The sequence below is a fragment of the Limtongia smithiae genome, assembly GCF_038497785.1.
Source record: "Limtongia smithiae strain NRRL Y-17922 unplaced genomic scaffold V1518scaffold_1, whole genome shotgun sequence".
Taxonomy (NCBI): Eukaryota; Fungi; Ascomycota; class Lipomycetes; order Lipomycetales; family Lipomycetaceae; genus Limtongia; species Limtongia smithiae.
This window is the reverse complement of record NW_027117622.1, coordinates 1,866,495-1,887,709: the sequence shown is the minus strand read 5'-3', so window position 1 is coordinate 1,887,709 and position 21,215 is coordinate 1,866,495. Positions and strand designations below refer to the sequence as shown.

Here is a 21,215-nt window from a genome sequence, read left to right as displayed (position 1 = left end):
GAGGAGTCACAAAACCGTAATTGCATTTTAGATATAGAGCTTGGAGCCTTGGCGCGACTTTCGTGTGCAAATCCCGTCAATTTCGTTCTCGGGCTTAGAAACGCTGACATTCCGCGCCAAGACGGCAATCGCTGTGCAGGAGCGCAGTCTCTCAGTCTTCGTGTGGCCGCTGTCTCGCAGTCAGCTTGCACGGCACTGCGGCAGCTCATGTCAAAACTAAATGACAACACGCAAGCCTTTACACGACTACGAGCCGCCAGCAAAATCTGTGTACGGTGGTTTTCAAGTTAGGCAAGAAGTGTCTGTTTGTAGAAATCATATGTCTGCGGTGTAATCTGGTTTTGATTCCGTAGCTCATCAGTGCTTGAAGAAATCGATGACACCACAGTAGGCTGCAAGCACGCACACTGCGATTTCGCAGCCAGTTCTCGTGGAACAACTTTCTCGTGGATTGCCTCAAGAGGACTGTGCCCCTTAGATGCATTATCAGCAGGTCAGCACTGATCACCTGTTTGAAATCGATAGGCACAAGCTGTGGGGCCGTGGAGATGCACAGACTCGAAACCGGCCCGAGGTCCAGAGTTTGAGGTCTGTCCGTGACGCAAAGCACACACTGGCCACCGCACACACGCAAGCTGTCTTCGATGGCACTGAGCACTGGTCGGCGAACGAGCTTGGCGCAACTTCAACTCCTCTGTGATAGTTACGAAGTCGACGTTTCGACAACGTCTTTCGATCGCAGTCCAGAAGTTTTTCGGTGCCGTGTCCGTGAAAATTTTGGCGGAATCCAGAACTCACTCGGTCGCGGCCGTCTAAGATGTCTCTCCACTAACACTGCGCCCCCTAACTTCCGCTGTCAAATTGGAAACAAGTAGTATTTAGCTAGCTTTTATTGAGGACGAAGTCCAGGACGAGACAGAATAAGTCGAGGAAAGCCGTAGCGGAATAGGGATAGCGCAGTATCGCAGAATAGGAGCTGCTAGTGGCTTAGCAGCTAGCAGCTGCGCGCATACGTATACCCCCTCCGCGGTGCACTTTCTCGTCGTGGGCCTATCGTACACCTGTCTCAAATAGAAGCAGCCCTGGAATCAACTGATGTTTACTTCTTCAATGAAAGTGTTTGGCCTTTGTCAGCGAATTTCCTGATGCAGTTGGTTGGATGTTGATGTCCTGATTTAGCAGCTAGCTAATAAGTCGGCGTCATAACTGAAGTCGGTCAGAAATCGTCGCGTCTCACATAAAATAAATTTCTAGCGGGACTTTTATTCGACCAAAGATGTTATTGTGGGACATCCGACATATGGCAAATACGCTTCGCGTGCAACTTAGCGATGCTACAAGATCGCAACACTGCATGGTGGACTGGCAACTCCGCCAGGAACCTTCAATGGCACGCTGGAGAAGAAAAAATCCCACTTGTCTAGTCTCTTGCACTCTGACGCAAGTCGTTCTAGATCGAAGAGCTCCCCAAGCGGTAAGCCCCATCCAGCGAGCGCCCACTGGTGCATCATATACGGTCCGCTTAGCGGATACGACTCAAATGACAACATGTCCCCTGCAACCGCCGCAAATTCGGTATCCCACATCCACTTCAACGTTTCTTTGCATGCTTCGACGCCAATTGCCTGGATAGGCAGAGGGCGCTTTGATAGTTCTTCGGCTTCTGCTGTCGTCAGGCCAGTAAGAGCTTTTGTATAGCCGCTTCGAATAAATAGAATATCACCAGGCTTGAAAGTCACATGTTGAGCCTCCGCGACCTTCAATATATCGCTTAATGGGATCTTTGTCGAACTGAACATATCCAGACTAAGTCCTTGAGATTGTGCCCATGCTCCATAATCCAACAAAACTCCGCGACCGACAATTCCACCATTCTCAGCCCACACTGCCATATGAGATTAGTTCAGCGCACTTTCGACTTCCAGCAGACTGACTAGCATGAACTTACCGTCAATTCCGTGGGTCAGTGTGTTGTGAACTTGCTCTTGGGTTACACCGTTGAAGAATACCTTCTCCTCCTGATATCCTAATGACAGAGAGCAATCAGTATTTAACGCAATAATTATCGTATTGGCATTCGCGTTGCCTCACCGTAATGTCTGAATCCATCCCATTGCGTACTAGACTGTGTATTGAAAGTCAAAATATCGTCGTTCACCGTTCGAGGAGCCTTGCTGTTGATCTCTTGGTGAAATATGGCCCGCTGAAAGTATGGAAACTTTGGCTGATCCATTGCCAGATCCAACGAAATGCGTATTCCATGGGTTATCGATTTTGCTGCTTCGATGGTGTTTTCCGGTGTGAGTCGAATTAGCATGCCCAGCTGATTGTTCTCGCCATACAGACCCCACGCGTTTCCGGGAGGGCCATCCCTTTTCAGGGGAAGAGATTCAAATGGCGGAGTGCTTGGCAATTTCGACATCACGACGATTTCGAATCCGCCAAGATGATTAATTGCGATTTGCGGTGAGATACTGTTGAACTGTTGGTCGGCGTGAAGAGTAGACGGCTTCGGGACTGGCTGCTATCTATATGAAACTTCCTTAGGGCTTGACTGTGCGTTTTCCGATAACTAGTCTTGTGGCATTTCCGCGCGCATAGGCCTAACCCTAATTTCTCACGCTCGTCATGTCTCCGAGGTCGTGCAGCCCGCAGGCGTTCAGTCTTCTGGCATTGCAGCCTGCGCGCGTTGACGGCGACAAGGTCTTGACGACTCCAGCTTACGCTCCAATTGGCACTCACGCTATCTTATAATTACTCGACAAAATTATAATCAGTAGACCAAATCCAAAGACAAATAATGTACCAAAGCATCGCCATGCACGCCATATTAGGTCAACACGAATTTAACCAAGATAACAAGAGTTTTGTACATCCGTATTCTGCCACTTCTCCCATATTTGTCCATCATGAGTAAGACTAGTAACACTTTCCCAAAGTACACAGAATACTAACAGAGCCATGATGATAGACACAACAGAAGTTACCTCAAGGCTGTGAGCCAATGGAATCAATATGATAATAATAGCGGAAATTGGCCGTACCACGAGTCGAGCAGGCTGCGAACGTATGTTAGACATGCTAGATTAGCAGTAAAAGTCCAATGAAACTAACCTTTGAGAGAATAAATTTGCCAACTGCATCCTCCGACTTGTTCAACAAGGCAAGAAAATAGAGACAGAAAACACCGGTACCAATACCACCGCAGAGTAGCCATGTTTCGGCTCTAGATAGCTCGTCTTCTGTCGAGCTCTGAGCAGCAACGTGGCCTCCCGCCAATAAACTCGCGGCCAGCGGCAAGTGAATAACGATCCAAGCAAATGCAGCGTTTACTGAATGTCTCATAGGATGGGTGCACATTTCTGAACCGTCATTGTTGACATATAACCAATTGAGACAGAATGCGATTATCAAAGTCCACACAGCCCTCAGCAGTCTGAGATTAAATCCGACTGCCGCAGGTGAGCCGACAACAATAGCATATAAATATTCGCCAAGAACGATAATATAGAACGCCGCAAATCTGTCGACTTCGTGTGATATGTCCACAGCTGTGACATATTTCGCCTTCAACATCTTCTTTGCAGCTGGCGAATAGCAAAACACCCAGCATATTTCTTCCATAGATATACCGATGGCTGCAACAGCGATTTTGGCCCTCAAAGACACTGATTCTGTAAATAACGGAATATACACGCAGAGACATATGCTAGAAAGAATGCACCATAGTCTCTGCTGCGGTCTGTGGTGGTAGCTGGCAAACGAATAGAATAAGTGCATCAAATTCGTGGATGCTCTGGCTGCTAGATAAGAACCGACAGCTGCTCGCATAGCTCCAATTTCTTCAGCCACGAGTGTCGCATTATTAGCATACATTACTAGAAGCGCCATAATCCAGAGGATCAGAAATCGCTGAGTTAAATCATCGTTGTAGAATGAATTCATCAACTCCCTGAGATCGCTCCATATGTGCCATGTCGGTGCGAAAATGAGCTATTGCAATTGAAAATAGTTAAGCAAAATTCCAAGTAGTATGTCACAAGACCACAGTATCTTACTATATACTTGACGAGATTAGCACCTCTAACATCCTCGGCCAGATCTTCTGCAAAATTTGCCAGAATCGCAACAAATAACAAATCAAGGAAAAGCTCAAATCGTCCTAAATAATATAAATATCGAATCACATATGGCCGAGTCTATTCTCACTAACCTGCTTGTCTCTCTTCTTCGCTTCGCTTGACGACTCGCCCACTCTCGATCCATTGCAGCGCAAGAGGCTGGCGGAAAAGTGACCGATTATGCTTCTTCTCGAGCGTTTCAAACTCAGCTGCGCCGCTCATACTGTTGTTATAGAGGAAAGAGCTTTATGACCGACTGTGGAATCATAGAAACAAAAGTCTTCAAGACAACGACAACTAGTATGGTGAATTACGCTGCCGCTCAAAATATTGTTCGATACAGTGGGTATTGTAGCCAGCATTCTCGGCCGAGATCAATCAACGACAAGCTTGGCAAACTGAATGCTGACTTTTGCTTGCTCTCGTGAATCCACAAAGTTCTCTCCTGCTTGCACGACAGACAGACACGTCCTTTAGATGATCGTTATCGCTGCCCTGGACGCTGATCTGTTGGCGGTGGATTCATTTTTTGCGTTATTCTACGATGGCACCTCATCGCGGGGGTGTCCCGTGCGTCATGAGACGCACCTGATTTGGGCTAGCTCGCGGCGGACAACAGTTTGCGAGAGGGGAAAATTTGTCATGAAATATCGCGCTGCAATTGATGACCCGGCCTACCAGAGCATGCCAGCTTGATGACGGGTAAAGGAGCGTTTTTCTGATAGATCTGATAGGCTTGTGCATATTCTCTGCTTCTTCGGAACCGCCGAGTCGGGCTCGTCGAAGCGACTCCACTGGATCAGCGACAAACACACAAATCCATCAACGGAGTGTCCAAGCTCTTGCTTCTGAAGAGCAGTAATTTAATGTATGCATGAGAAAATTCCAGTGGATATTACATAAACCTGCTCATCGTCGTGCAATGAATATTCCTAGTATCGTTTCAAACTTTTGATTTGGAGCATAAATAATTCAGAACCCGAAGCTGAAATAGAACTTGATCAGCTAGAATGGCACAGGCCTGTGGCATAGTTCGACAGAATTAGAGGTTGTCAGGGACCCCATGGTCATATGCAAGCCGGATGACTGGAGTCCCCAAGGCTCTTATCGACACCAATTAATGAAATAGTTTCTTTGATCAGCAAAGTTAGTCCGGTGAAGCTTACTGACGAATACGTGCACAATGGGATGTAAAGTTCAGAGATTTAAGGGAAGTTCGGCTCGGCTCTGGAGTCACAAGATGTTCCTTAGGCTACAAAGTTCCAGTGCTCATATAATCTTATGACAAAGCCAGAACTATTGAGCGGGATTTCAAATTACACTGAAAGTATTCCGCCAAGGCGGATACAAGATATATTCCTGTGTGTTGCGCGCCTTTAGACCTTGAGGGTGAACTAATTGAATAAGAGGACCAACAGCTTCAATTCTGTAGAGTCGCAAGTTATGATCCTTTGAAAGACAACTCAGAGAGTAACTTGAATTCCGAATTCTACATTAAGCATGGAGTATTAATTCTGCTCTGTTCAGAGATACCCAAATGGACCAACTGTGGACACGCATTTGATCATCACAACTGAAATCGAACTATCCTCTATTATCTATCACCAAAGACATATACAATGAAGGGCATATAGCAACTCTTAAATTCAAGATGAAGTTTTTCAAGTATAGAGTACTCTTGGGGAACTGAGTCAAACAAGATTCTGTGGTGGTCAAACACCACCTTCGCGGAAGTGTTCGTCATGAGATCGCAGATAAAATCGCATTTGCAATGCCACTCAAAAAAGTTTCTTATTGACAATCCCTGTGGTTGGTCTACGCAAAAATTTTCAGTAACGTGAAACATATACGCCGTGCCTATAGGGGTTCAAGCTTGTGCAAGTTTGAGCTGCATAATCACAGGTCCTTCGGTATGTTCTCGAAATAGGCGAAGAACGAACCCAAGAAGAGGTTATACTGCGGTGAAATGGAAATCTTCTAATTGAATATTTCGACAACCATGTAGTTTTTCAAGTACGATTCAGCGTCAAACTTTTTTGAAGCCACCTAACATGCCATGTTCAGTTCGAGCTCATGTACGCAGACTGCGACATTTGCATCGACGAAATACTTGAATCTGCCAGCGTGATGAAGATGCGAATAACTGATTATCAAAGTCTTAATATCCTTGATATCATTGCCTGTCGCCTTTATAAAAGTTGGAAGTGAATTGTCTCCTTGTCCCATATTCACGGCACGCATATAGCTGCCTCTCTCCTGTGATTCAACAACACGTCTTCACAAGCACCGGTGTTGTACAAAATTAATCCCTAGTCTGGAAATATATCAATACCGCTATCACGACCAGTTCTCGGCGATTATGCATGACGACTGGCTAATCAGCCTGGTACATTGTGGAATCGGCCACAACAATACTCCTATCAGCGTCTAGCGTCCCAAGGTCCAAAAGCTATCCCCAGTCCTTGTTAGCGATTTGAGATGAAAATTCCCCATACACCAAGAGCACTTCTGGTTAATTTCATCTAAAGCTAAGTGTCGGCTGGTGTTTAATTTGGTAATGGCATGGTAATCTTCAGTCTATGTTCTTATCGGGCGAGGCTGCGCGGTCAGTGCAATTTACTCTGAAACATTGAAGTTCACTGCTGAGCGTGTAATAGACAGCTGATACTAATCAAAAATGGAACTCGAATGAATTAGCCTATACGATCGCACAAGGAACATGTCGTTGTCTAATAGTTTTTCTCTGAGCGGCATTGGGAAAGAGGCGAGCGTGACATTATAGTCCGGCAAATTGGGCCTTCCACGAGACCGACCTTGAACTGTGCAGACTTTGCATATGAAGAATTTTCTTGTTTAGCCGCAACACATGACTTGCAGATTAATGCGATTTGAACATTTCTCGAGTAATGGCACTCTCCTTCGAAGTAGCAACTGCTCTGGAGTCTCGGCTAACGTGCACCGTCTGGCAGCCCACATTTGCAGATTGCTTATAGTCACGCAACCCACTGCGGCAATTTTTTTTACCTTGCAAATGAAATCCAGGTAGGTCTTGGCGGTGGGAATGCTCCTGACCGTGGTCTTGTCAGCTACAGTGGCGAACTTCGTGCCGAGCTTGGCCGGTCAGCGGTCGTCAATTGGGCAATTTAATTTGCCAATTCGCAGTTGCCTGCAATCAGGAATCAAAATTCAACAGGCTTCGCCAACCAGGGCGTCCATGCATGGGGTTAGGGCCTTATAATTTCTATGCGGACGACCGCCGCTTGGCGGAGTCTTCCTTATCGTCTTCGGTCGTGCCCTCGTGGCCCGGTGGGCGTAGGTTATATTGAAGCGATGAGCCTTTAAAGGAACCCTCATGGAGTATTCCGTACTCGACACAAGCTTGCTTGGAGAAGCGCTTGGCGATATTACGGCTCCCCCGCATTTTACCTGTCATTCGGTAATGACTCTCGCTCTCCAAAGCTGTCTCCATTCGCGAACACAGAAGCTGTCATTTGTCGTGGCGTTCTCGAAATTGATAAGATATTGAAGAGAGGAATCACGGCAAGGCCTTCCGCGAGACATCATGAGCTTACCGTCACGCGCTGCATATACGCAATATGATCGATCAAGTACCATTTCTGGTGTCAAGCAACAGCCCTATGAGTTATATCCCGGCTTAACGACACTTGCTCATGCTTCGGCGAAAGATCGTATATAACTGCGCACTATACGTGGACCGATTCTACAGAGTCTGTCTAAAAAGTTTTAAGATATCTTTGCTCGTAGCCATTGCACGTGCACACCGGCAGGCGCGGTATATATGTGGTCATGGACCGACAAGAACAGCGGATAAGCACGACGGATCTTCAGCAGTAGACTCACTCATGTTTCGCTAACGGACCACTAACATAAGTATCTTCTGATAGATAGATTATAGTGGTATATTTAGGTTCAAGTGCAGAAATGTGGCTAGTTGGTTGTCATCCAACTCATAAGTACGGGTCCACTAGTTAGCGATTTTAGAACACAGTTTTATTTGGCATTCCAAAAATATAATGACGATTTTAAATGCTTTCCTATGCCCTCCTGTTGCAATAATAGTGAACTAGTATTCTCTTCTCAGGCAGAAAAAGTTGGTCAAAAATGTTGAAAAATGGCGAAGGAGTTTGTACATCTACGTTGATACCGCCTCCAAAAGTACGCAGAATCTAACTAGTCTCTTCTGCAAGAGTGACAGCTAAATGGACAATATGCAGCTGTAAGGCGACACCGAGATTTTACACCACGATGCAACAGATTCCAGAAGAGATGAAGCCATCAGTAAATTGGGCTAGGAGCCTTGTAGGAGTACACAACCGCTGACATCACACAGATAGCGTCGTGTCAGCACTCAGCCACAACTTTGATATGTACACGTATCGCACCTCAAGAGAGCTGAGATAGATTTGCGATGCTTCTAGGTTTGGGCGGCGAATCAGACTCACGCCAACTTTAATAACGTGTTTCGAAACATGATTCAAGTCGATACGCACCTGCACAAGCGCCCAGACAAATCGATATGCCTCTGCTCCGGTACTCAAACGTGCTGCTGATCCAACCCACGGGACCCGCCCCTTCATGCAGAAGTTATAGCAGGCCTTGTTCGTCGAACTCCCAAATCTTTGTTGTCGGGACTCCGGAGGGGACGGCAAAATTGTAGAAGGGATACCTGACACTTGCGTCAGAGAGATCTCCGGACTCGCAAGTTCGTATTTGCCAGTTCAAGGCGCAGACAGCATACAGCTCTACCTGCCTAGTCTCAACTCTCCAGGCTCAGGATAAACGAACATAAAGTTCGCACTAGAACGAGGGACGGTAGAGATTTGAGAACCCGGGGTCCAGCTCGTGGTCGAGCCGCCGAGCGCGGTGGCGAGGCGCATGACTACAGCCAAAATTAATCAGGGCAGCTCTGCCCCGAGCGTGAGCAGCAGCCAACACGTATAGCTGCTCCACACACACAGCTCCTCACACGGTGACAGCTGTGCGTAATCTCGATAACAGAGCTCGAGATAGATATTTGCGCACGGAAGACTTCAGACGTGGAAAGTATCGTCATACCTCACACGCACCAGGTGCTTGGGCTTGGCCGGGGTGTCAGGGCAACTTCCTTCCTGGACTTTGCAGACGCTGAAGCCTTCTGCTAGTTGGCGAGCCGACGACGAAGAAAACGCTGAGGCTGCAGCTCAGCGGCCTTCAGCGAGTCGCCCTCGGGCTGCCGCGTGAGCTGCGGGAGGGCTGGATGGATGATTCACGAATAACTAGGGGGCGTTTGGAGGCCGGCGATGCGCGCCGAGACTCAAGACGCGCAACCGATAGGCAGCCAGTGGCAGAGCGGCCATTTCGCGATTAATGAGCGAACGTCACGAATACGACTTGGAATGCAGGTACTAGCAGCGAGTGCTGCTCAGCCACATGGCCAGTTCCCTGCGCGCGCACCCAACAGTTTGGCCGGCCGACAAGCTTTCGCCGCGCTCGAGCAGCCAGGCACCGCTCCCCATCGCATGCAGCAGGAAATCGAATGAGGTCTCGCAATAATAGACTTTGGACTATGCGCCACATGTGGCTGGCTCGCATCCGCGCAAGCCACGGCAGAGCCGGTGTGCGCGCGATATCAACGCCGCCTGCCGGCCGGACCTCTGCTACCTTTGAGCCAAACGGCTATGGTCGCGCGTGCCATAGTGGCGGCGACCTTGACTGACTCCTCCTCCAGCCTTCCCCAAGTTCTACTCTTCTTGAACGCCTCATGAGACATCTAGCCTAACGTAAACAAGCCATAAAATCCCCATACACAATAAGGTGAGCCCTTGTGGCGTGCCTAGGGGAACTCGATGCGCCGCAAGGCTGCGAAGGATGTTAGCAGGCCGCACCTGTCAGTCAGACATCGGAGAACACCGCTAGGCCCCAGGAAGTCTTCTATGCAACAGCAGTCTGCCTGCCTCCGTGCGCGCGCAACTCGCAAGAAACGTAGGGCGTCTGAGAGAATCCCGCAACGACGCAAAGAGCATAGCGCACAGAATGCCCGATGCAATCAGCGCTAGACCATTTTCGCTGCCCTGATACCGCGCTTATGCAGTAGGTCGCTCGCCGCCCGCCCTCGTTGCTATACTGCGTAGGCGATAAGCACGCAGATGTTGTTAGCCTTAGAGGCACAGACACAGCACCGAAGTCGAAATTGCTGTAATCACTGCAGGAAACTGAAGCACAGGCGTGCAGCAGGTCTATGCGTTGCACAAATTCAAGAGGGGCCCTTGGACGGCTGCCGAGGCCGGCCAGAGTGCTGCTCGTGCGGGACAAGATGATGATAGGCCTTGGTCAGAAGAACAGGCCGGCGAGGCTGCGAGATAACAGGATCGAGCTCCACGCGCTACTCACGAGCCTCCTGCTCACTAACTCTAGACGACTAGGACAGTGACTAGGACCAGCGATTTGATAATTTATTCGCTCTTATCGCCACAATAAACGTCTGAACGTATTGTCTCTCGGAGGAATCATGAGAGGGCAAGCGCGATTGGTGATCGACAATCGACGAGCACACGCTTGCTGCCCTCGTCGCTTGGCCGTCCATGCTTCATGACCCTCAGGCCGCAATCCCTGGCCGTGCTCTGGCTCTCTGCCAAGAGTGTAGGGCATCTCTACTTTGTAGGGCATCTACTTGGCAGGGCGACTTTGTATGAATGAATTATCCGGGGAGTTCACTCCGAGCGCTCTTGTCATCTACGCGAACTTGGCGATCGCTGGCTGCTAGCAAACAATGGATCGTCGGTCTTGAGTGCCGAAGAGTGGCGGAATATCGCCGCTGCTGTGGTGTTGTGATCCTCGTTCACGTCTTCTGCAGACTGCGACCGGGCGAGGAGCGGTGCAAGCGAAATTATATCGCTCACCGCGTCTTGCAGACGGCGAAGTGCGCGGTGTGAATCGCCCCAGAAAAGCCAGAGGGGCGGAGCGCTCCACGTCCCACTTCGGCTCCCAGCAGGATGAGTTTTGGTCGGGAGACTGGGGACGCCGCGAACGAGTCACCTGGGGCCCGCATATCTTGTCTTAGTCCACTAATCTCTTATTAGACTAGCGCTGTCTTAGATAGCCTATCGCAGCACCGCCGCCCTTAGCGCCACGCATCGTGCTCTCCTCGAGCCATGGTCTGTGGCGCTGTGGCGCACACTCAGCTGGTGTTTTTTTTCCGCGCACGCCGCGATAGCGAGTTAGTCACTCCTCGAGCTCGCGTCGTACCTTCCTCGGCGCCTTTCTATATAAGTTGGCTTGCCTCCCCTGTTTCCTTTTCTCATCGCCAGTTCCTCCCTTCGGCGTCGCCGTCCCTGTTTCGATCCTTTGTCTGGTTTTCCTGTACGACATTTGTATAGAACTCCACGTCTGTCACTATGAAGTTCGACTACTATATGAATCCGTTCGCGGAGTGGATCGGATGGTACCCGAAAGAGTACAGCCGCGAGGAGCGCGTCCTTGTCAATAAGCTTGATTTCTTGATTTTGACGTTCGCTTGCTTGTCTACTTTTGCTTGCAATCTCGATGTGAACGCTATTTGTGCGTCTTGTCTCTACCCGGTTAGATTACTGATATTTTTCTAACAACATACAGACAACGCCTACGAGTCTGGTCTTGAGACAGATTTGGGTCTCACTGGTAACCGGCTGTCCTACATCAACGCAGTTTATTGGGCTGCCACCACCGCTTTTCAGGTTCCGTCGCAGCTTCTTCTTATGAAAATTCCCGCACATTATTATATTCCAATCTGCGAAATTATGTGGGGTTGCTTCACTCTTGGTACTGCTTTCGCTCAGAACTACAACCAGCTTATCATCATGCGGTTTTTCGTTGGATTGACTTCTACCCCGTGCTGGATTGGAAACGTTCACGTTATCAACACTTGGTATCGCAAGCGTGAGCTCGGTAAGCGTAATGCTGTTTACTACAACACTTACCCGCTCGGCTCAATGTTCTCGGGCTACCTGCAGACCGCGTGCATCAACCTTGATGGCACAGGTGGTTTGGCTGGCTGGAGATGGCTGTTCATCATGTGCACCGTTATTACCATCCCCATATCTTTTTGCGGCTTCATATTTTACCCTAACATTCCTTCGGATATCCATTCACGTTTTCTTACCCCAGCCGAGAAGGAGCTTGCTCGTGTTCGTTTGACGAACGAGGGTTTCGCCGAGGCCAAGCCTCTCACTTTTGCCACCTTTAAGCGTGCTTGTTTGGCGTGGCAGACGTGGGTGTTTACTATTCTGGCAAATTTGTTCTGGCAGACTCCTTACCCTTCCACTACTCCATACCTTTTGTGGCTGGGCGTCGAGTATCCGAACGATGACGCCTTTGTCAACAATATGTCTACGGTGTCGTATGCTATTTCGATTATTTCGGCTATGTTTTTCGCTTTCTACTCTGACTGGCGACAGAAGCGTTGGGACTCAATGGTGTTTGCCGGTTTCGTTGTTTTGGTTGGCAATATCATCCTGTTGAAGTGGGATGTATCCAATGCTGCCAAATATTACGCCTTTATTTCGATTGGTTTTTGTAATGGGCCAATTAATTTGATTATCGCATGGTGGGCAGAGACTCTTGCTTACGATCTTGAGGCTCGTTCTATTTCCATAGGCGTCATTAACGGAGGCTACTGTATCTTGGCTCTCGTGCTTCCTCTTTGCGCGTGGCAGACGAAGGATGCACCGAGATATTTTGCGGGTTACATTTTTGCGGTTACTATCTCGGTTCTTGAACTTCTAATGATTCCTCTTCCTTTGTACTTGGAGCGTCGTGACAGACGTCTCGGAAAGTATGGCGTGGAAGCTATCGAAAGTGTTACCGATGTTGGTCTCGAGGAAATAGCGGCTGAGATTGGCGAGAATGGCTCTATTGACTACGACTTGGAGAAGAAGGGCGGCGAGGATGTCTTTGTCAATGTTAAGTCCGTCTAGACTGCATTATGAATTTTTAGAGTTTCTGTTTTCATTTTTTTTGGAGTTTGGTTTGAAGAAATATCTGCAAACATGTTCTGTACACCAAAATACAATTTTCTGATTATGACATTTAAAAAAGATCTTGTAAAGTTACTATTGAACAATTTCAATGTTTTGGAGGCAAACAGTATATGTAGTCCGGTGTTCTTTTACTTCTCTCCAATTTTCAGATAACCTTCGTCAGTAAGCGCCAGAAAATCAGGTGCGGCGTTTGGCTAAGTGCACCTCGAGTGGCGATGTAGACTTTTTTGACTGCGGTGTCTGACGCGCCCACGAGCATCGTCATGCAAGCGGGCTGACTCGCGGAGACCGCCGAAAATCATCAGATTGCTGCTTCTACTATTTCTTTATCTTCTGCTTGTAAGAAACTCATGGAGTAGATCCCTGAGTGCAAGTTTAGCGTTACCTCGCCGATGAAGCAATACGATTATTGTTTGACCATGAATTTAGATATCATATAAGTAGCAGATATGACAACTGCTGGCTGTGTTGCAAGGAGTAGAAACTGTAATTTCACATAACGCTCAGTAATTGAACCGGCGACGGCACGAGAGTGTAGCGGCGCCAAATCCACAAAATTATGGGCACTAAAAGTGTAGCTAGTGAGAAATAACGACCCCGACGGCGACCCATAGTCACCGTGGCTCTCATCTAGCATAATCCCAGCTTCTAGTTTCTTCTACGCAACACTCTAAGATGAAGCCTTTGGGGAGGTAGAGCCTCTTGCCTTTGGACATTTTGAAGCGAGCGACAAGTGGACACACGAAATTGTGAGACTGATGGTGGCAACTTCGCGACAGATCCTCTGACCAGTTCACTCTTATGACATTAAAATCACACAGATCCGAGGCAGCTACCTAAACACGGAGCTAGATCTTCCAAACATATGACGTTTATTACTTAACTATCAATTATTTATTGAAATAATTACCGATAGGTTAGAGAAATTCATTTATTTGTTTGGTTTCAATTTATTTGGTTCAATTTATAATACTGTCTTGTTACAGGTTTAAACCTTCCATATGAATTTCGGCACGTGTATTTCACGATTTCGATTTATCTGCAATTAGCCAGACGGTGATATTGCAGAAATCCGAGAGTCACAAGTGGTTGCGACGCAGCCTAGGCTGTCCCATAATCGAGATCGTCGCTAGGGCGGCTTGTTCTCCGCGGCCCCCGAGCAACATGCGGAACTGCAAATCTTACGGCAGCTTAATTGCCGATTATTAGCGGACTCAATGATCATAAAATATATTTTCACAGCCGTGTCATCCGTTGATCTCATCTGTCGATCTCGTTGGTGGGCATGTGGCCAAGATCTATATTGAGCTCGGCAGGCGGCTCCACCGTGCTCCCGAGTCTCGGACCCCTAAGCCGGTGGGCTACGGGCTGTGTATACTCTCCATCGAAGTATGACGTAGCGTGCGGCGTGGTTGATTGGCAGGTGTCACATGCAACCCTCATCGGCCCTTGCTGGGCAGATCTAGTTTTCATCCAGCTCTGGCTGCCGCCTAAACTATCGATCTCGATATGACAACCACCATGTATACCGCGCACCTCTTGCTTCCATGTCTTCGTTGTTTTGCAGCTTCCTACTCTTCTGGTCCACCTAGACTTGGTTCGTCATTGGCTTCGTTACGACTAATGCCCTTTGTCTTATGATACGCGGTTTGGTCGATTTTTCGTTGCTGCTCGGTTACAGTCTCGCCAGCCTTTCCTGCTGATCGCACATGGAAGGCAAAAAAATGCTTGAATATTTCTTCCTTGCTGTCTTCCTCATTTTGTCTTGGTCTACCAGTCAGGTTAATGCCATCAATATTGACATCACAGACGCAGGTATATATACTCCGAACATACATTTACATTTACAAGAACATAAGCTGACTAAAACTCACTGTTTTAGCGTCAATCAAGCATGCAGCGTTTGTGTTTTCTCACGGAGTAATGTCCTATTACAATGGTAATACATCGGGCGGTACGATTGGCAAATTTGTCTCGCCGTATTATTGGTGGCAAGCGGGAGCTGCCTGGGGTAGCATTTTGGACTATTACGTGTATACGGGCGACGAAACATACAACAAGCAGCTGTCTGAGGCTGTTCTTGCTAACGTTGGGCCATCGTGGAATTTCATGCCTACCACCGAAACAACGACGGAAGGCAACGACGATCAGGCATTCTGGGGCTTTGTGTCGATGGCCGCAGCTGAACGAAATTTCACGAATCCCCCGTCTGACAAGCCACAATGGCTGGCGTTATCTCAGGCGGTGTTTGACAGCATGATAGCACGATGGGATAACAGCACCTGTGGCGGCGGTCTGCGATGGCAAATTTTTGAACTGAATAATGGCTATAACTACAAAAACACTGTGTCTAATGGCGGTCTCTTTCTCTTGGCTGCGAGACTGGCCAGATATACAGGCGACGCTAATTCCACATATGGCGACTGGGCAGAGAAGGTCTGGGACTGGGTTGTCGACACGAATCTCTTAGATCTGGAGAATTACTACGTCTACGATGGCATGACTGTGACGGATTGTACTGATATAGTCGGCTACCAGTGGACATATAACGCGGCTATGTTTCTGGCCGGATCGGCTTACATGTACAATCACACAGAAGACAGCATCTGGCAGCAGCGGATAGAGGGACTCATGAGTAGTTTGGACATATTTTTCTCAAACGGAGTCATGACTGAAGTGGCTTGCGAACGAAATAATCAGTGCAACACCGACGAGAGGTCGTTCAAGGCTTATTTTGCTCGCTTTATGGGACTAACAGCTATTCTTGCACCATTCACATACGATAGGCTGATGGGATATCTACAGACAACCGTCACAAATGGACTAGCACAGTCCTGTGTTGGAGGAAGCGATGGTGTGACTTGCGGTACAACATGGCTGGTGCAGGGATGGGATGGCACGTGGGGTCTGGGCCAAGAAATGTCTGCTCTGGAGGTTGTACAGAATCTTCTTGTCAGCCAAGTGCCGGCTCCTTATACTCAAGGCGCTGGCGGATCGTCACCCAACAAGACGGCGTCAGATAATGGTGGAAGGTACGGGGGCGACGGCGGTGGAGCTGTTGTGGCTACAACCGGGGGCCGTGTCGCTGCAGGCTTTCTTACAGCGGGTATTTTAATGCTGTTGGTGTCCTTTACATGGTTCATGTTACAATAGGGGAAACTAGGCGCAGGATTGGATTTCTCTTGATTGATTTTGTTGTGTCATCGCAGACGTAGGTTTACGGCTGGGTCGTGCTGTTGTGGTTCAAATGGCTTACATAAATTTTAAGTCCACTAGTTAGCTCTTCTTGTTGCAAACAAGGAGAATCGGCTCTTACGTGGTTGACAGTTTGCTATAAAAGTCATTAACTAACCAACTAATGTAATTAATTTTGCGGAGATCCGTCCTTTCGCTCACATTTTAGTGCAGTGAGCTGTGGAAAGTGTGTGCATCGGCAACGGCCGTGGCGCTTTGATATGCAGAACTGCAGAGTAGAAACCTCCAGCCGCCGGTTTCACCGCCGTTTTTCGGCCGGATGGACTCTTCGTTTACTGCATCTGCGCGGCTGTTGATTGATTGCGCGTCGTAGATTTTCTTGTCGCTGTAGAGAGCTCATGATCCCATGGTTTCTTTGCGTGTCTTCGAGATAACTTCTCTGTTCCCGCCGTCATGAGCTGGGATGATCGGTCCCAACGCGCATCTTACAAGTTTACCGTTCCTGCAACCACAGGACAGGACATGAGCGGTGAGCCTCGCATACCACCGTCGCAAACTACGACGAAACGGCGCCATCCGCACATGGTGCGACGGCGGCGAGTGATCAAATCATGTGTGAACTGCCAACGTCGGAAAGTTAAGTGCGACAAGTTAACACCTTCATGCACCAATTGCCAGAAAGTAGACCTAGACTGTCAGTATTACGATGCGACTGCGGCCGACGAGAATATCACGCAGAGTGACGACGGCAATATTACGAGCGTTCAGTCAGTGCGAAGCTTGTCATCAACTTCAACACTAGCAGAACCGAAGTTAGAGAAAGCACCTGCCGCAGCTGGCGATCTTGGAAGCATTAGCGCCAGCGGCTCAACGACTGTCAACAATAACACCGTCGACATCAGCTTGAACGTGTCCATAACGAACTCTTCTGTGGGCGTGTCATCTTCGAACCGTCGTCTCACTCGGCGCATAAATACTGAATCGTCAGGTACGGATGACTCGAGCGAACGGCCAGTCGACGCTGGATATTTAGCGATTGATCCCGTAACGGGCGCATCACGATACGCTAATGGCGTATTTTGGGGAGCTTACTTTAAGGAGGTACGTGTCTGTTTTCTTAATTCCCTCTCCCGTGTGTTTCTAATGTGTTCTTGGCATTGCATAGTTGGCCGATGTGAGCAGCATCCTCAGCTCGCGCAGTAAGGCATTCAACTTAGACGTGATAGCTCAAGATGAATCAGCCACCGCGATGATGATCAGCTATTACTCGTCTTCTCCATCTGATGCTGTGGCTGTTCTGTTGACGTTACTGCCAGAAAAATCAATTTCGGATGATTTGGTAGAGCGCTACTTTGCTGCCGTGCATCAGTCTATTCCGCTGCTGAACAAGTGTTGGTTTCGCAAGGCTTACGACTCCTTTTGGATGAATGCTCGTACTCAGTCGGACGTTGATACATTGTTTTTGCCGTTGCTCTTTGTGGTTTACTTTACCGCGACTTTGTCAATCTGCGAAACTGTGTTGTTCGACATCTTTCGCTCGCCGAATGAACACATTACGGCCGTTGAGGCAATGGAGCGGCAAAATTTACAAGAGCAGAAAATCACAGAACAGAGAGCGCAGCAGAACAAGTACAGGATCGCGGTTGAGATTTCACTGGCAGCTTGCCGGTTTCCGTCTCAACCTTCACTGCAAGGACTCTTAGCTAGCACGCTTTTGTATAGCTGCAACGCTGCACATTCGAGTGATGCGGGAACCGGGACTGTGGCACGACTTATTCGCGTGGCACAGATGATGGGCATGCACCGCGATCCTTTGAATTTCAAAGTGCAGATGGATGTCGAACTTGCTCAAACTCGGCGACTTGTCTGGTGGCAATTGATTCAGCTCGATTACATTATCTCAATGTCGCAAGGTCTTCCTCCAGTTGTGCACAGTATGGAAAGCGATGTAAAGCTACCATCAGAGCATGTGATAGTCGACGGGCACGAATACGAAGATCAGGATGATGCAGCTGTTATGGCGATGAACGCGGTTTCCGAGGCGGCGATGCTGAACTGCACAATTCTTTTATCTGTGTATGGTATTCAAAAATGCACCACGGCACAAATCAACAAGCTGGACGAAGAAATTGTGAAAATCCGTCCAAAAATGGAACGACGGTGGCGCAGGATCGTGGAAATGAGATATGCAAATCCAGATTCACCTGATACTTTATTCAACGAATGGGTTTTTTACTTCATTCACCTTGTGAACGAAAAATCATATACCTACTTGCACCATCCCCATGACCTGGTTGACTCACATGCAGCGGCGGGACAGGCGGCTTCTAACGAGCCAACATTACGAGAGAAAGTCGTTCGCTCAGCAACAAATACATTATATTACTATCTTGGATTTACGAGAATGCCAGACTTTCTTCCGTTTGTCTGGTACTTTAGGACAATTCAGCCATATCATGCGATCATTATATTACTACAGGACTTGTACATAAATCCGCCTGTGCTTCCGAAACCTGCTGCGGCGAATATTGAAGATGAGAGGCTGCGTGTCATCGAGCAAACATTTCAAGTAATGCACTTTTTGAAGATCATGGATACTTCGGAAGCAGTTCGTAATATGTGGCAGATGCTGAACAAGTTGCGGACTGGTACGTTTTTGAAAATCGGATATAACAATCCAATCGGTTTACCACTGGTATCTTCGAAATTGGCTCCGGAATATATGAATCTTGTTGGACAGGCTCCGCGAGGTACAACTATGAATATGAGTATGGTGGTTTCCCAGGACTACGGTGCTAAGTCAGCGTCGGCGTTACAAGAGGACTTGAACATTCCTCTGGATTACGTCTCAGGTTTTCAGTTTTCGCCACCACCTACGCATTCGGCTTCTTTCTCGAACTTCTCTGCTTCGCTGACCCTACCGAACGGTGGCACATTGATGTCTCATATATCGTCGCCATATTCGTCGCTATCACCCATACCACGGCCTACAGGCGTTGATGTTACGACGGCCAATACATTTACATCGAACGTCGAAGCTCTTCCGGAAGGAGCTGGTCTTCCTGCCGTGGAAACAGCAAACGTGACAGAGCTTCCAAGAACCGAGCAGTACGATGATTTCTTCAACTTTGCGGCGCAAATGGAGAATGTCGAGGGATGGGACAATAAGTGGGATTCTCTGTTGCGCGGGAATCCCGGGAACTAATGTATTGTGCTTCAAAGTTCTCTTCATACAGAACACGGAGTGTGCAAGCAAAGTTTGAGTATTTTATTTGTCGCTGTCAAAAACTGGCGGGAATATAGAAACAGAAGTTGTTATCTGTAGTTACACTGAGCAAGTCGAGCTTGTTAGAGCTTATTCCGCAACCCCAAATTTCGAAGTTTTACGAGAGACAAAAAAGTTCAAGTCTTGCTTCACAATTCCATCCTGGCGAGTCCCGGCGATGAAAACAATTTCTAATTGTCAAGGTGGTGTAACAGATGGACGTTGGCAAGGCAATTAGCAATTAGAATGATACCGTGAATCTCGCATTCGCAACCTCAAATGTGCTGATGAAGATGATTCGTGTCATCTTGCGGTAGCTCTCATCTGCGGTAAGAAGAGCTCGGAGGATTTGACCGAATTGACACAAGTCAACGCTTAAAAGAACGCTTAAGCCACCAAAACAACTGGGCAATCTAAAACTTTCTCCAGAACCACTAGCCGGCCGATTTCATTTAGTGTAAATCTCCAAACAAAGGCGCCACACACTGTGGCGTTGCGAGTCGCGACACGAAAATGCCGCGTCTTTAAGACCACGCGTACCTGATCGGCAAACTATAAAGAACCCTAGTTCTCAAGCACGCGCGGCTGTCAGTGTTGGCTAGACTGGCTACCCTGTATTCCGTACAGTCGCTGAGATAACGGAGATCAAGATGGCTAGACTGGAGAAGGACGAGAAGCTGATTGCATATGCGAAAACGCTGAACAATGTTCCACTGTGCGACGACTACGAGAAGATGATCTCTGGAATGAGGTAAGAGTGCATGTGGTTGTTTTATACGCTATCGCGACTGGCTGTTAATTGTATCCCGGAAACAATTAGATATAATTCCTTTGTGGCACCTTTACTGGAAGACCGAAATCGAGCGCGAAGACTGGTTACACATTACAACACCTACTACCCTGAAGGAGACGCAGATGCGGTCCTAGCTGAGCGAGAAACACTAGTAAGGGGCATACTTGGGAAAGCGGGCAAGAACGTTTATGTCGAGCCTCCATTTTTTGTTGATTACGGATGCAATATTTCAATCGGGGACGACTTCTACTCGAACTTCAAGTATGTGCTTACTTTGAGATGAGTATAGCAGGAGAGCTAACGGCGACGACGATGATAGCGCGACAATTCTAGATTGCAGTCTTGTTACAATCGGTGACCGCGTTCTGTTTGGGCCCAATGTCAGCATTCTGTCAGCTACTCACGATACTGACGTGCAAGCCAGACGCAATGGCGTGGAGTATGCGCTCCCAATTACAATTGGAAGCGACTGCTGGCTGGGCGGCAATGTGACGGTGTTGCCTGGAGTGACAATTGGCCGGGGTTGCACGATTGGTGCCGGCTCTGTTGTCGCGCGGGACATTCCCCCGTTCTCGGTTGCTGTGGGAGTGCCCGCCAAGGTCGTGAAAAAGCTGGATGAGGTGCCGGAGATATAAGCCGGGGAGGGATGTGCGTACTTGTACATACACACTTAGATACTAGATTTATGAATGAGAACATCATGACTAGACCTCTCAGTGCAGCGCGATGGAGTAGCCGTCATTATCAGATTGCGTGAGCGTCGATGCGCGTGGCAGGTATGGTTCCAAGTGAGTGACATGCGCGCGCACGGTGGACAGGCCACACTG

The 21,215-nt window shown here is 48.2% G+C and overlaps 6 protein-coding genes across 6 annotated transcripts; 4 read left to right on the top strand and 2 right to left on the bottom strand.

Moving 5' to 3' along the window:
* Positions 1 to 868: 868 nt before the first annotated feature.
* On the bottom strand, positions 869 to 2,543 carry V1518DRAFT_410140 (uncharacterized protein). The gene is made up of 3 exons (XM_066902531.1): positions 2,092 to 2,543; positions 1,949 to 2,026; positions 869 to 1,885 (listed from the first exon to the last, which is right to left on the bottom strand). Exons 1-3 carry the CDS (start codon positions 2,420 to 2,422, stop codon positions 1,335 to 1,337), a joined length of 960 nt encoding a protein of 319 aa, XP_066762408.1. The 5' UTR covers positions 2,423 to 2,543; the 3' UTR covers positions 869 to 1,334.
* Positions 2,544 to 2,731: 188 nt separating this feature from the next.
* On the bottom strand, positions 2,732 to 4,648 carry V1518DRAFT_410138 (bacterial low temperature requirement A protein-domain-containing protein). The gene is made up of 4 exons (XM_066902530.1): positions 4,214 to 4,648; positions 4,059 to 4,162; positions 3,115 to 3,993; positions 2,732 to 3,059 (listed from the first exon to the last, which is right to left on the bottom strand). The coding sequence occupies exons 1-4, from the start codon at positions 4,341 to 4,343 to the stop codon at positions 2,847 to 2,849; spliced, it is 1,326 nt and encodes a 441-aa protein (XP_066762407.1). The 5' UTR covers positions 4,344 to 4,648; the 3' UTR covers positions 2,732 to 2,846.
* Positions 4,649 to 11,350: 6,702 nt separating this feature from the next.
* On the top strand, positions 11,351 to 13,236 carry V1518DRAFT_410123 (major facilitator superfamily domain-containing protein). The gene is made up of 2 exons (XM_066902529.1): positions 11,351 to 11,678; positions 11,733 to 13,236. Exons 1-2 carry the CDS (start codon positions 11,516 to 11,518, stop codon positions 13,070 to 13,072), a joined length of 1,503 nt encoding a protein of 500 aa, XP_066762406.1. The 5' UTR covers positions 11,351 to 11,515; the 3' UTR covers positions 13,073 to 13,236.
* Positions 13,237 to 14,416: 1,180 nt separating this feature from the next.
* V1518DRAFT_410121 (glycosyl hydrolase family 76-domain-containing protein) lies at positions 14,417 to 16,515 on the top strand. The gene is made up of 2 exons (XM_066902528.1): positions 14,417 to 14,950; positions 15,018 to 16,515. The coding sequence occupies exons 1-2, from the start codon at positions 14,845 to 14,847 to the stop codon at positions 16,286 to 16,288; spliced, it is 1,377 nt and encodes a 458-aa protein (XP_066762405.1). The 5' UTR covers positions 14,417 to 14,844; the 3' UTR covers positions 16,289 to 16,515.
* Positions 16,516 to 16,748: 233 nt separating this feature from the next.
* On the top strand, positions 16,749 to 19,661 carry V1518DRAFT_410119 (uncharacterized protein). The gene is made up of 2 exons (XM_066902527.1): positions 16,749 to 17,431; positions 17,496 to 19,661. The coding sequence occupies exons 1-2, from the start codon at positions 16,784 to 16,786 to the stop codon at positions 19,533 to 19,535; spliced, it is 2,688 nt and encodes an 895-aa protein (XP_066762404.1). The 5' UTR covers positions 16,749 to 16,783; the 3' UTR covers positions 19,536 to 19,661.
* Positions 19,662 to 20,022: 361 nt separating this feature from the next.
* V1518DRAFT_410116 (trimeric LpxA-like protein) lies at positions 20,023 to 21,097 on the top strand. Its single transcript, XM_066902526.1, has 3 exons — positions 20,023 to 20,346; positions 20,416 to 20,649; positions 20,708 to 21,097. Exons 1-3 carry the CDS (start codon positions 20,246 to 20,248, stop codon positions 21,021 to 21,023), a joined length of 651 nt encoding a protein of 216 aa, XP_066762403.1. The 5' UTR covers positions 20,023 to 20,245; the 3' UTR covers positions 21,024 to 21,097.
* The last annotated feature ends 118 nt before the right edge of the window (positions 21,098 to 21,215 follow it).